At 42.5% G+C, this 14,319-nt stretch overlaps 1 protein-coding gene across 1 annotated transcript; it reads right to left on the bottom strand.

Moving 5' to 3' along the window:
* Positions 1-86: 86 nt before the first annotated feature.
* Positions 87-10,585, bottom strand: LOC144004575 (ATP-dependent RNA helicase DHX8). The gene is made up of 22 exons (XM_077501863.1): positions 10,386-10,585; positions 10,132-10,217; positions 9,940-10,012; positions 9,607-9,692; positions 9,062-9,528; positions 8,321-8,465; positions 8,023-8,229; positions 7,795-7,882; positions 7,613-7,710; positions 7,222-7,369; positions 5,409-5,590; positions 5,129-5,323; positions 4,861-5,046; positions 3,823-4,033; positions 3,563-3,744; positions 3,330-3,470; positions 3,051-3,206; positions 1,819-1,956; positions 1,615-1,743; positions 1,338-1,534; positions 1,079-1,258; positions 87-639 (listed from the first exon to the last, which is right to left on the bottom strand). Exons 1-22 carry the CDS (start codon positions 10,492-10,494, stop codon positions 420-422), a joined length of 3,624 nt encoding a protein of 1,207 aa, XP_077357989.1. The 5' UTR covers positions 10,495-10,585; the 3' UTR covers positions 87-419.
* Positions 10,586-14,319: the final 3,734 nt, after the last annotated feature.

The raw sequence follows: 14,319 nt of genomic DNA on the forward strand, positions 1-14,319 counted from the left end.
ATACATTTCATTGACAAAAATGACGACCCATACAGTGTAATATAATTCATATTGTACCAAAAGTATGCTGGTTTCTACAAAAAATATCAAGACCATTTTTGATTTATTAAAAACATTTCTGTACATTGACAAGCAAATACTGTAACAAATTTCTATTCACAGAGGGGGAAAAAACAGCTATTTTTGGATTGTTTTTACTACTGACAAATCAAATATGCATTTTCTCGCAAACAGAAGAGTGACTTCACGAGTACAACAGGGACCTGTATATAAAAGAAAAAAAAAGAAAAAAAAAAGAAGCTAAAATTTAACGTGATGTGTTTGTTTGTGTTTTGTGTGTTTTGTTTTGTTTTTTTTACAGGTAAGAATACAAAGTGGAAATGTAGAGTCAGCACAGTGACCACACAGGCTAAAAGTCGTCAGCGTCGCCTGAACGCTCTGGAGATCCTCCAGGCGTTGGGTTCCTCGTAGCGGTTGTAGAGAGGCTCCAGGCGCTGCTGCTTCTTCTGCTTGCTGAGGCGCGTCGGGTCCGACACTTTGAAGAAAGCGGGCGCGAATTCCACCAGCCAGCGCGGGTCGATGGTGGTCACCTCGCGCATGTACTCCTTGGTGGTCAGCACCAGCTCGTGGTAGACTACCCTGAGGACCAAAAGGGAAAGCTGTCATACTGCAAAATAAATACAATCCAGTAAAATTATATTTTAAAAAATAAATAATTGTAATAAAATGCCAAATCAAGGCAAAATGTGTAATGGAATAAATAAATCAGATCATTCTTTAAAAAAAAAAAAAAAAAAAAAAAAATCTACCATGTGACATTAAATACATGTAAATGGATGTAAATAAATCATACAATCATTTTTCTTCATTTTCTGAATGTAAAATATGTATGCTATTATGTCAAACAAATAAAAAAAAAACCTAGAAAACGTAGGTAGTAAAAACAAAATATTTTTCTAATAAATTAAAATGCCAAAAAATAAATAAATAAAAAAAATAAACAAAATAATAATAATAAACATTTTTCAGGAGAGAAAAAAAAAATGCTTGAACAATAACTTTATTCTTCCCCCCTCACCATTCAGGCTGTCGGTTGAACAAAGCGCTGGACGGGTGGATGTAGACCACCTGCTGGTCTATGAGGGTCCTGTAGCCCTCCTGAGGGTCCTTTTTGGCAGCGTTTCGAAAGAAACCGCTGCAAATCGCCTTCTGGACCCGCACAGTGGCTTTGCCGCAAGATACCACGTCCAACTTATGCCTGAGGAAAAAAATTCATAAATTAGGTTTGGGCGAAAAATCAATTTTCTTGAGTAAAATTTCAAACGGAGTCTTGATACCGGTCCATGATGCCCAACATCTGCTTGCGGATGTCCTGTGCTCTCCTGAGCGAGCGAGCCTGGATGAAGTTCTCGTAGCACCAAGGGTTGGAGAACTTGTTGTTCTTCCACGAGTTGTAGACGGCCAGCAGGGTGAGATGGTCGCCCTCCGGCTGATGGAACTTGGCCTTCTTCTGGTCGGCCAAAGCTTGCTTGTCCTGTGTCACAAAAAAAAAATGATGACAAACTCTTATAAGATGATGATGTCAATTTCGAAGGAGATTTGGTGATGTCTCACCTTGGGCCTGTAGAAGACGTTCTGCACGGACAACATGGACACGATGGTCAGCATCTCCTCGCTGCAGCCCAGATGCACCGACATGATCAACATCTTGCACAACATGGGCTCCAGGGGGAATTCTGCCATCTGGGCGGGGCCAAAGAGCACGTCAGGAACCCGAGAAAATCCCAATCAAAAATATGGCCCGGCGATGTTGCTCACCCGCCGTCCGAGTCGCGTGAGCAGCCCCTCGTCGTCCAGCGCCCCCAGCGTGTACAGCTGCTCCATGGCCGTGATCAGCGTCTCCATGGGCGGGGCGTCCATGAAGTCGAAGGACAGCAGGTCGTTGATGCCCATGGCCTGCCGGAAAGGACGCAAACGCACGTGTGTGTAACGTCTAGTGCTGTCACTAAGGTTAACCGCGAGTTGAATTTAATGGATATAAATACTCATGTTCCATATGCACATATTACACAATCACCAACAAAATTAGCCTATGCTAAATGGTTAACAATCGCGATTAGCATTAGCCACGAATAAACTGCAATTACACAGCATTCAACTGCACGGAAGGGTTTTTCAAATAACTTACTTGCTGTTCCAGGAACCTGTGCAGTCACCCTGATGTTTTTCTTTGGTTTCCATCCCATTTTAAATCCAAAAACGTCATGAGGACTTGCTTATTGGAGCTTTGGACTTGATAATGCCACTAGCTACTACTAATCTAGCTAATGGTATTGCGAAGTGAGTTTGTTTCGTGCCAGTGTCCATGTTTGCAAACTCCCTTGAGTCCATTTGGCTCGGCTATTGCAAACTTTGGTGGTGTAAAACCGTAGTACTGGTCCTTAGGGAAAATGCTTAGCCTGCACGCTACTTCGAGGAGTGGAAAAAGGAGAAAAAAAAACAAAAAAACCTTGGGAGTCGACGGCTCTTGGCAGGAGTGAGTTTTGCTCTCTGTTTAACATAGTAGCTACCACCTTGCCGCTGTTACTCACGCACATAGTGCCACCCGCCATCTTGCGTGTGTCTGGCTCCAAAAAAATTAATTTGAACTCTTATCTCTTTTTGGATTTTGACACAATTTTTTTGTTACCAACATCAGATAAAAGATAATTTTCTCCTTTTTCAGTCTAAAGAGACCACAAGCTCGAGGAAGCATCTTAATAGTAGTGTTTTGGTGACAGCCGGGTGGAATCCGTCAGCAGTAAGTGTCCGTGCGGAAACACAAAATGTTGGTTCCAGCAACTTCCAGGTGCCGCAAATATGTTATTTGTAAATGATTAAAATAGCTTTAACGCATGCATTTTTGCGTCAACCAATTTTTGTGGTCAACCCAACCTACTTGATTGACTTTTTTCACCCCCAGCCCGAGTAACATCTATGTGATGTCGAGGTGTACCTTGAGCGACAGCAAAAATAAATAAATAAATAAATACAAATAAAATAAAATAAACCTTGAGCGAGAGCACGGTGCTGGCCAAGTTGGTTCTCTGGATCTCCGGCACGTTGGTGGTCAACATCTCGTCCCTGTACGCTCGCTCCGTGTACAGACGGTAACACTTGCCGGGACCCGTCCTGCCGGCGCGGCCTGCCCTCTGCTTCGCTTGAGCCTGTAACAATTGAAAAAAATAAAATAAAATAAAAAATAAATAAATAAATAAATAAATAAATAAACTGTTTCATGACGAGATGGGTTGACAGGAGTAAGCGACGACGGCGGCGTTGGAAGCTACCTGCGAGATGGGTGTCACCACCAGCTGGTCGATGCCTGTTTTGGAATTGTAGACTTTCTGCTTGACAAAACCGGGGTCCACCACATAGTAGATGCCGTCGATGGTCAGAGACGTCTCAGCTATGTTGGTTGCTATGACAACCTGATGCGAATAAACACCAAGTACGTTTATTTTTATGTTTGAGGGCTACTCTACTCAGTGACCTGTATGTTGAAGTGGATTCCTAAACGTACTTTTCTGCTTCCCGGCGGCGCCGGGTCAAAGATCCTGGTCTGCATCTCGCTTGGCAGCGCCGAATAAACCGGCAGAATGATGAGTTCCGGAACGTCGGGGCCGAGTGACTTCATTCGCTCGTAGAGGATCTCGCAGGCAGTGTCGATCTCTTCTTGTCCGGTCAGAAAGACCAGGATGTCACCTGGACGAGGATGAGGATGCTGTCATGATCTGACATTCGGGATTGGAGGACAGCAGAATTAATGGCGGGTTTCCGTACCAGGCGGCTCGGTCAGGTGGATCTGCATGACGGTGATGAGGCTGGCGTCCAGGTAGTCCGTCTCGGGTTCTTTGGTGTAGAGCACCTCCACCGGGTACGTCCGACCGGGGATGGTGAAGATGGGCGCCTCGTAGAAGTATTGCGAGAACTTGACAGCGTCCAGCGTGGCCGACGTTACGATCAGCTTCATGTCTGTGCGCTTCTGCACCGTCTGCCGGCAAAATAACAATAACAGAAGTTTTTTTTTTTTTTTTATAGTGAGAAACAGTGGAACTCAAGAAACAGTGATGTGTTTTAATTTTGTCTACCATTTTAAAATTTAGTCTCAGTTATAGTCCAATTTCAATCACGCTTGTTAGTTTTTAATCACAGTTAGTCAACCTCATCCCATTTTTATTTAGTCAATTTTTAGTCGACTATAAATCTAGCAATTTAGTCTATTTTAGTCCAAGAAAACAATTTTATTAGTCTAGTTTTACTCAACAAAAACTGTCAATATTTTAGTCTATTTTAGTCAGGACAACCATTTCACCCCTATATATTCTGTCAGCAAATTATATTGAAACTTTTTGGATCTAAAATTATTTCACATAAAATTTTCTCAACTTTTTGATGAAAAACAACTTCACACACAATTACAGTTGGCTACTATAGCTCCATGCTATGAGCTAGTAAGTTAGCCAGCATTAGTTAGCAGTCGCATTAACATTTAGTTGGAATGTTATAGCAGTTGGATTAATGTTAAGTTGTAACTATAATTGACTTTGTTTAGCCTTTCACCGTGAATCCACCTCATGCCTGTCACGTGTTTGTGCTGTGTGTCATTTTCGTCTCGTTTTTGTTCATGAACTAAAATGTCCATAGATTTTCGTCTCGCCTTTCTTAGTCGAGGAAAATGCATACTGATTTAGTCCCAGTTTTTGTTTTGGTTTTAGTCTAGTCTAGTCTTAGGCCGGTGAAAAATGTGTGTTGATGAAATTATTTTTGTTTAGTTTTTATTGACGAAATTAACACTAGTGGGAAAGATGTGCCACGAACCTTCTTGAGCAGACCAAAGAGGACGTCGGTGTGGATGGTCCTCTCGTGGGCTTCGTCCAGCATGATGATGGCATACTGCCCGAGCTCCGAGTCAATCAGACACTCCCTCAGCAGCATGCCGTCCGTCATGTACTTGATGACCGTCTCGGGGCTGGTGCAGTCCTCAAAACGGATGGTGTAGCCCACCTACGCAAAAGGGAAGCGGCAATATTTCCAATGGAGAGCAAAACAGGAAGTGGGTGGGCACAAGAAGCGGCACGGCGCGTACCTCCTGTCCGAGACAGCAACCGTACTCCTCGGAGACCCTCTTGGCGACGGACATGGCGGCCACGCGCCGAGGCTGCGTGCAGCCGATCTTCCCCCGCGTGGTATAACCCGCCTCGGCCAGGTACTGCGTGATCTGCGTGGTCTTCCCCGAGCCGGTCTCCCCGATCACGATCAGAATCTGGTTGTCGTGGACGGCCTGCGGCGAGGAGGTGACAAAAAAGCGAGAGCTCGGCGAGCGAGTCCAAACGAGGGCGCGGGTTGTAGGTGATGAAAAAGGAAACCTGAATGAGTTGCTCCTTCAGCTTGTAGATGGGCAAACTCTCCCTCTGCTCCAGGATGGAGAGTTGCGTCTTTTTCCCGTACGACGCCTTGTTGCCGCCAAAGGCGTGCTTCTTCCATTCGGGGATGTCGTTGGGCATCATGCCGATGCCGCGCATGTTGGCCGCTATCTGCCTGCCGTCAGCTGCAACGCAATGCACATATTCTTTGTGTAAGTGGACGTGAGACCATCAAAGTCAGAATTCCATTGGTCACTGCTACCATTTTGTTGTGTTATACGATATCCCACCAAACATTTTTCAGATGAATTAAACGAAAAAAATTGGGAGAAGTTTTTTGTTTTACAGGTGAAAATGTGCAATAGATGATGATTATTATTATTATTATTACCATCATCACCATTATTATTATCATTATTATTATATTACGAGGGGTTTCAAAATTAGTGTGGTAATTTTTAGTTAATTTAGAGTTCCTTTAACGCGCAATTAATAACCGCACCTTAATTTGTAAATTCTGTACTGAGGGAATTCCAGTCGCAACGCAGCAGACACGTCCACGTAAAAATTTATTAATAATGCATATATTTGTGAAGACTGGGGTCGAACTGTGTTTTACAATTTTAAAAATGTGCAAAAGTTCACAAGTTCCTTAATGTTAAAGATTAGATAGCTCTGAATATGAAAAGAAAAATGCACTAAGCTGTCACCATCTTACAAATGCAATTCTGCCATCTAGTGGCAGATTAATGACCTCAAAACAAAACATTACACTTTTTTTTTTTTTACTGTACACTACGTTTTGAATTGAACTCAAGTTTATGAATTATTATTAAATTACTTATTATTAATAACTAAAAGAATCAGCCATATTTCTATTAGTTAAATTTTTTCCACTTTTATGTTAAAAAGTAGGGGTGTGAATTGCCTAGTACCTGACGATTCGATTCGTATCACGATTCACAGGTCACGATTCGATTCGATACCGATTAATCCCGATACGAATGGTCACGATTCGATACCGATTAATCCCGATACGAATTTATAAGTCGATTGTTGCGATTTTTTTCCATTCAAATTTAGAAAATACTATCAGTAAATTTGTACATGTACACTGTAAGATTTGTATGAATATATTTATCTAAAACTTGAGGCTTATAACCGTGAGCCACTGTACACAAACAGTTTGCAATCTGTTTCACATTTGAACAGCATTAAAATAAAAATATTAAGGCTTAATGTGCCGTTCATATAACATTCTTCCATGCTCAAGGTGTGAATCCTAAAAAAAAAAAAAAAAAAAAAAAAAAAAAAAAAAAAAATCGATTCTGCCGTTTATTGAATCGATTCGAGAATCGCGCGATGTAGTATCGCGATATATCGCCGAATCGATTTTTTTTTAACACCCCTATTAAAAAGAGTATGAAAACTTAGTCAAAAAAAGATTGTTCATTTAGAACAGATATAAAATTTGCGATTACTATTGAAATTGCGATTAAAATTTTGTCATCGCTTGACACCCCTAATTATTACTATTCTGGAACAGAAGCAGAAAACCATATCAGAATCTCAAGAGTATTTTCTGTCATGGGGGAACCATTTCCAACCAGCCCTGTACTTGACTGTACTGTACTTTCAAATAAAGCCTGAAGCAAAGTCTCATGACATGCAAGATGTGATTATTGGAATCCTGCGTCTGGCTTCTCATGTCCTGGAACCCTCAGCTGACATCAGCATATTTCCAGCACAGCGCCTCACAGGGAGCGTCTCTCATATATTATACATATAATATACGTGTATTGGCACCAGCACTTACCGTCGGGCAGCGGGTCGACCCAGTGTTTGTTGAGTCCCATGGGGATGGAGTCCATCTCGGCCTCGCGCGCCGCTTGCTTCAGCTCCCGCCGCTCTTTGGCCAGAGCGCTCTGCATCATGGCCGCCTGGGACAGCGAGCCGTCTGGATTCTGCACATGCGCGTAAGCAAACGTTCATCCAAAGTCTCCCTTTAGTTGTCAAGGGAGAATTACTCGCTTTTTGTGTGTGTGGAAAAATAGCCACTTGAGCGGAGCTAAAAAGTCAAACGCATCTCATTTTCAATGTTCATCACAAACTCAAAAAAATCAAATGATTTCATGGATATAATCTCCTATCCTGATTTATATAATGTTTGCATGCAAGAGTCAGCGATGTATTGCGATATGCGGCACCTTGACAATCTTGACGGGGCTCATGTCCATGCTCTGTTTGGTGTGTCCTCTCAGGAAGGGCGGCTCCTCCTCCACCAGCTCGATTTCCAAGTCTTCATCTGGAGGAAAAAACAAAAAAAAAGTGACAAGATAATGTGAGTACGTCTTTAGGTGGTTTCTGATTGGACGATGCGACATATTACCTTCTTCATCGTCAACTTTGGGAAGGATTCCAGTCTCATCGTCGAAATCTGGGAATTCTTCCTTGGATAAAACGTTGGCGGCGATCATCTGAGGAAATGAGAGGCCTTTATTAATGACTGTAATAAACTTAAAAGAAGGTAAACTCTCATCTTTGGAGTTTTGGTGCATTTTACGCCATTCATGATTACATTTTGGGGTTTTAACGTATTCCATGTCTTTCAACCAACCTGCTTGATCTCCCATTTTTCCGGATCGGATATCTTGGTGAGTCTCTTCCTCTCCAATGTGTCATCCTGTTCCAGCTCTCGGGCGGGGCCGAGGTTGAGGTTTGTGGGCCCGTCGGGGTTTCTCATGTTCACCTCCTCGCTGCCGTCGGGGCCCACGTTCCTCCTCCTATTCGGGTTCAGGTCCTCGCCCGTTTCTTGATCTACATCCTGAAAAGACAGACGACAGACAGGGACGAGAAGTGTTGAAACAGCGATGGGGCTTTGCTCGATGACGTAATGACGATGTTGCCTTGCTCACTTTCATGCTGAGGCTGGTCTTGGAGCCCGTGAAGGACAAGACTTTGATCTTGACTCGTTGCCCTTTGCTGACCACGTCGGCCACGTTGGCCACTCGACCTTCTCGTCGCAGTTCGGAAATGTGCACCAATCCTTCCCATCGTTTCCTGCGGGAAGAGCGCAGCATACATTTTATTTATAATTTACTTGCTATCAACGAAATGACCAAAAAGGTCCAATATTTGTTCAGTTAAGGAGCGTAAATTTATGCCAAATGTTCCAATAGCTTCATTTTATAGCATTTCCCTTGCCTTCCAATACATGTGGATGACAGATTTCATTTTTTGTCCAATCAGATATCAGCCTCTATGTTGCCATGTCAATCTAATCTGCCTAGTCACGGTTTTCAGAATCAGTCAAGATGGCTGATTGGTTGGCCAGAGTAAAATTTTATATAACCACATTCTACAAGCAAAACACATTTAAGGACTGCAAACATTACAATTAAAAATCAGAAGGTCTGATGTATATGATACATTTTATTTAAATTCTATATCATGTCATGAGCTTAATATTGAGTCCAAATTGCTCCTGATTATTACATGGCACAGTTGTGTGCTGTTATGTTGAACTTTTGTACACTTGTGATAGTTTCCGCAATAATGAAGCAAGGTGTCTGTATTAAGAGATAAACGAAAGTCGGGTAAACACACACTGACGCTGTTTTCTTGCTAAGAACACAGATTGGGAATACAGCACAAACCTGAGGCCCTCCAGTTGGACAAAGCATCCAAACTGCATGATGCTGGTGACTTTTCCATTGTAGATGTCGCCCACGGAGGGCTCCTCCGGCGGAGGGCGGTCCACGTGTTTGTCCTTCCAGTCTCGTTCTTGGTCTCTGCGAGGGCTGGGCGAGCGGTCGCCCCAGCGGGAAGCTCGCTCTCGCCGCCTGGAGCGGTCACGGTCTCTGTGGCGGTCGCGGTCCCTGGAGCGAGATCTGGACCTGGAGCGCGAACGGGAGTGGTGGCGCCTCCTGCGGTCTCTATCCCTGTCCCTGTCCCGGTCTCGGTTCCTGTGCCGGTCTCGGCTTCGGCTTCGACTACGGCGTCTGCTCTTTTCTGGGCGGCTCCGATCGCTTTTGGAATCGGTGCCACTCACGCTGGGCATGAACATCTCCAGCTCCTTCATGGCATCAGCCGCGACCTTCACGTCCTCTTCGTCCAAGAGTTCCTGGTGACGACATGAACAGTTAGTGCTCTACGTTCACGTCAAGTGATCAGTGGGTGAGTTGTGTTGTCAAGAACATACCGGTGGTGCTTCATTTGGTCTGCAAAGCGCGGGGAACAGCTCCTTTAGCCTGTCCTTCTCCGACTTTGGCTTCTGAACTTCAGAGGCTGTGATGATGACATAAGTGATTCAGTTTTCGTGTTATCTTGCTAGTGTAATCTCACAAGGCAACACAATGAATGTCTGGACAATGCTGCATAATGGCATAAAAGTATGCTTATTGCTATTTTTCAGACGTTTAATCAAATGACTGTGAATTAATCTAAAGTGACAATAATAGGGCTGGGCCCAGCACTCATCAAGAATAAACTATAGTGGCAGCTAATGTATGTCAAGTATTATATGATAAATCACCTTTACTTGTGGACGACTTTGACGGGGGTCTCATTGTCTGAATGAGCCTCAGCAAATTTCCAATGAGTGAGTCCTGCCATGCAAAAAAAAAAAAAAAAAAAAAAAAACACACCATGAGGCCAACACCAACCTTATAAGCAATACAGTAATCAGGTTTGTCAACTCGTGCGACATATTTTGATGAGAACTTACTGTGAATTCGGCTCCATTTTCTAACAGGAGCGCTTTAAAACCGTCAAAGGTAGGTTCTTTTTCCGCGAGACTAATGACGAATTCAGCTGAAATACAAACAAACAAATACCAACCTAAGCAAGTCGAACACACAAAAAAAGGGTAAATCGCAACTTTAACATGCAACACAACGATACAACACACGTAAACATTAGCTGGGGCTACGTTAGCTTTAGCGAGCTAGCTCGATAGTTCGGGCGTGGTGGTCAACAAACCTAAATCTTTGTCGCTGATTCCGAGATGGTTGTCGAGTTCCGTGCACACTTTGGACACCAAAGATAGAAATTCAAGCTGGAAGAGCTCGTCGACGTCGGCTTCTGCCATCCTTGCTCGGGTTTTGGCGTCTCGTTTGCTCGCAACAGTAGCTAACAATCCATGCTAGGACATTCAGCATACGTCTGCGAATTGCTTCCGCTTCCGGCTTGGGCGGAAATACGTAAGAGCGCTCGCTTGTGGACAAAACTGATTTTAGTTACAGCCACAAGATGGTGCCCTCACTATTTCCAAACTGGGAAAAATGGTTTTATGAGTACAAAATAAAAATAAAAAAGTCAGTATTTTTCGCAGAACGCGAAAACATTTAAATTAATAGTTCTCTCAATCTTGTGAAAAAAAACAAACAGATAGTTACATACAGTTCACCTGATTATTGTTTTTTCCCGTCATATTGGGGTTACTTACGACGTATGGAAAAATATATAAAAATAACCTAAAATATATACAAATATGTGTCGGGAGGGTCAAGTGTGAAATTAAAAAACTGCATGCTCACTCTGCCTATTTCTGAATAAGTACAGTCCGTGTAAGCAAGATGTTCTGCACTTTCCAAATATTATTTCATAGTGGGGCTAATTAAAATAATGACCACGCCATATGAATTTTTCAGTGGATGAGCGAAGTTCCAAAGTGAAAGAACCACTGAGGCGGAAGCTGAGGCACTAGCACGTCAACACAAAAGGTAAGCAGAGCTGCAGTGTTAACGCAGACCTATATAGTGCTACCTAACCATGTTACATCAGTTAACTTCTGATAAAGTTATGAAAATGTTCAAGCTACGTTGTTTGCATATATCTGGAGAAACTTTTAAGTCAAGGAACTTGTAGCTCAACTTCACCACTGTACTGTATTATGGCATTACAGGGGATCCCTGCTATTCATGCTGAATAGGGACCGGGCCAGACCAAAAAAAAAAAAAATAAAAAAAAATATATATATATATATATATATATATATATATATATATATATATATATATATATATATATATATAATGTATATTTATTTTTATTTTTTTTACTTTTAACCCTTGAAATCCTGAAAATGGAAAACTCCAATAAGCTCTTTTTCATGAAATACAGTAGTTGCCCCCCCCCCCCCCCCCCCAAAAAAAAAAAGATGCAAGCACGTTTTTTATCTTAGTTCAGGCCAAAGAAAAAAATATGGCTGCATGTTAGTTTGTAGTCATGTAAGGGCAGTAAAGACTTGATTTACGTCCCTCCATTGTGCTGCCAGTGGAGAAAATGAAGTGTGCGCGCTGGCGGGAAACAATCAAACACAATCTGTGGGCGCCTGAGCGATGAATCGGGCCCGTGCAATCTTTAGCTCCTTGACGTGATCGCAGTTTATATCTTGCAGACAGGGAGAGAATGTCGCAGCATGCCGCTATGATGCACCGCTCTGTACTCGGCTAATAAATGCAACTACCGTGCCCGTGACGTGATGGATTGCGCGTGTCCTTGTTGGTCATCCATCCTCTTTTAGTTTGTCCTCAAATTACACTTGCTGCGCCCTCTTCTTGTCATGTGGATGTGAAACTATATGCTTACATCCCCACTGCTGTAGTGCTACTTGTTAAACACTGTTATGATGAGTTGGACAAGTTAGATTTACATAAGAAGTCCATTCATCCATTTTCTGTCGCATTCCAATGTCATAGTCTTGTCATTTTAATTCCAAAACGTACACTATAAACAAAAATCTGCATAAGACTAATACAAAATATGAATGTGAGGTGCAGTTATTATTTTTGATCACTTGGGGTCGCCATCCTCACATTCTACACTGTAATATCTGCGATTTTTGAGCATGTGTGGTTTTAAAGAGGCGGGCCCTAGCCTGGTGAGTGATGTGGGAGTCAACCAATGATAGTCTAGCAGGCTGTTAGCTTGCTAACCGTTAGCAGTTGAGTGCCTCCGGGGTTCGGTTTCCTTCTGGCTGGTGCTTATTGCTACGTGAGTCTGCAGTAACATTCGTCCATGTGGAAAAAGGATCACCACAAAAAAACGTGTGATATCGTGACAAATCCGTGATATGCGAGTCACATCACAGCCAATCAGCAATGAGCATCGCTAAAATGATTCGTGAAAAGCTCGCCAATGACTTCCTGTAAGAAAGCAAAGACACACAGCGGCGAGTGATACATGCCGACGGAGTGAAAGGAAATCACAAACGGCTTAAAAAGAGGCGTCAGGAAGTGGTTGAAAACGATACCTTTGTTGCTGCCAGCACGACTTTTATGCCTTCCTATGTGTGTTATTGCCTGAGAAGCTTCCAGCATAAAAACGTTTCGGTCCTCACAAATCTCACATAAGCTCTTCAAACACAGGGCACCTTCCCAAATATGCCTGCGCCGCCGTACGTACAATTTATTGTTGTACATAAGACGTGCTTTATAGCCTATCTGAGAGCCCGTCAACAAACACATCCATGCTTTTTTTTTTTGCAGAGGAGACGCTTGTGTGAAAAGCTCCAATGATTATTTACTAAGCAGCACTGAAAACAATCTTTTCTTTGTATCAATAAAATCATTTTTCCCTCCCGTAAATAATGCACATAACGCCGCGGCGTGAGGCATCCGCAGGAAATGAATCCTATTGTGTTTGTGTCCACAAAGGTGTTGATGTTTACTGGTCGTACTAAAATCTCAGTGATTTACTCCAACCCGAGCAGGCTGTCTGAAGGTCGTCGTCTTATTGCTCTTATTGTTATTCTTCAGATGAACGAAGGGCCTTCAAGGGGGCCTGAAAAGTCCCAAACCTTCACCAATTGGAGTAGTTTTAGTAGTTTGAGGAAAGAAAATTTCAGTAGTGCAAAAGAGTGTTTCAGAATGAGAGTTTTAATAGTGAATGTGAGAGAAAAAAAAAAATAGATTGAATAATCATCCTGGTATGAGTCTGGAAAAAAAAATGGCATCAAACACCCCTAGTGTACATGAGTGAAAAATGTTCATCAGTCTGTGTGCAGGTGTTTCAGTAGGACCTGTGAGCAAAATAATTTATTAGTATAAGAGTTTTTTAGTAGTATTTGTGAGCGCCTTAGTAGTGTATGTGAGTGAAAAAAAAACATAGTGTATATTAGTGTTTCAGTAATGTATATGAGGGCATTTCAGTAGTGTATGAGAGGTGCTTCACGTGTGTGCAAAAATTTCAGTTGTGTGGAGAGACATTCTGGTTGCACGTGAGCATTTCAGTCGTGTGTGTGTGAGAGCATTTCAGTAGTAGGCCTATGTGTGAGCATGTTAGTAGTTGTGAGTGAAAAAAACTGCAGTTGCAGTGAGAGTGTAATTTGTATGAGGGCATTCCGGTAGTGTGTGTGTGTGTGTTAGTGCTTCACTTGTATCTGTGCAAAAAATTCAGTTCTGCGTGGAGACATTTTGGTAGCATGTGTGCAAAAAATTCAGTAGCTTATATGTGAGAATTTCAGTAGGCATTTATAGCATGAGAGCATTTCAGTAGTATGTGTGAGAGCATTTCAGTAGTACTCCTATGTGTTAGAATGTTAGTGGTGTATGTTGTGAGTGAAAAAAATATGTGGGGGAGCATTTCAGTAGTGTGTGAGTGAAAAACCCTTAGTGAATGTGAGTTTTTCAGAAATGCGTATGAGAGAATTTCAGTAATGAGAGTGCTTCACAGGTGTATGAAAAAGTAATTTTGTTGTGTGTGTAGACATTTTGGTTGCATGTGAGCAAAAAATGCAGTTTTTTATATGTGAGAATTTCAGTAGTATGTGTGAGAGCACAGTGTACTGTACTGAAGTGTATGTCTCTTCGTCCTCGCCTGACCTGATTTGCGGGCCCACGTATGTGCACCGGGACAGGAGGGGGGCTTACATAATATGAGGCCTGGATGTACACGGCTCACATGCGATATG

This window comes from Festucalex cinctus, chromosome 17 (assembly GCF_051991245.1).
Source record: "Festucalex cinctus isolate MCC-2025b chromosome 17, RoL_Fcin_1.0, whole genome shotgun sequence".
Taxonomy (NCBI): domain Eukaryota; kingdom Metazoa; phylum Chordata; class Actinopteri; order Syngnathiformes; family Syngnathidae; genus Festucalex; species Festucalex cinctus.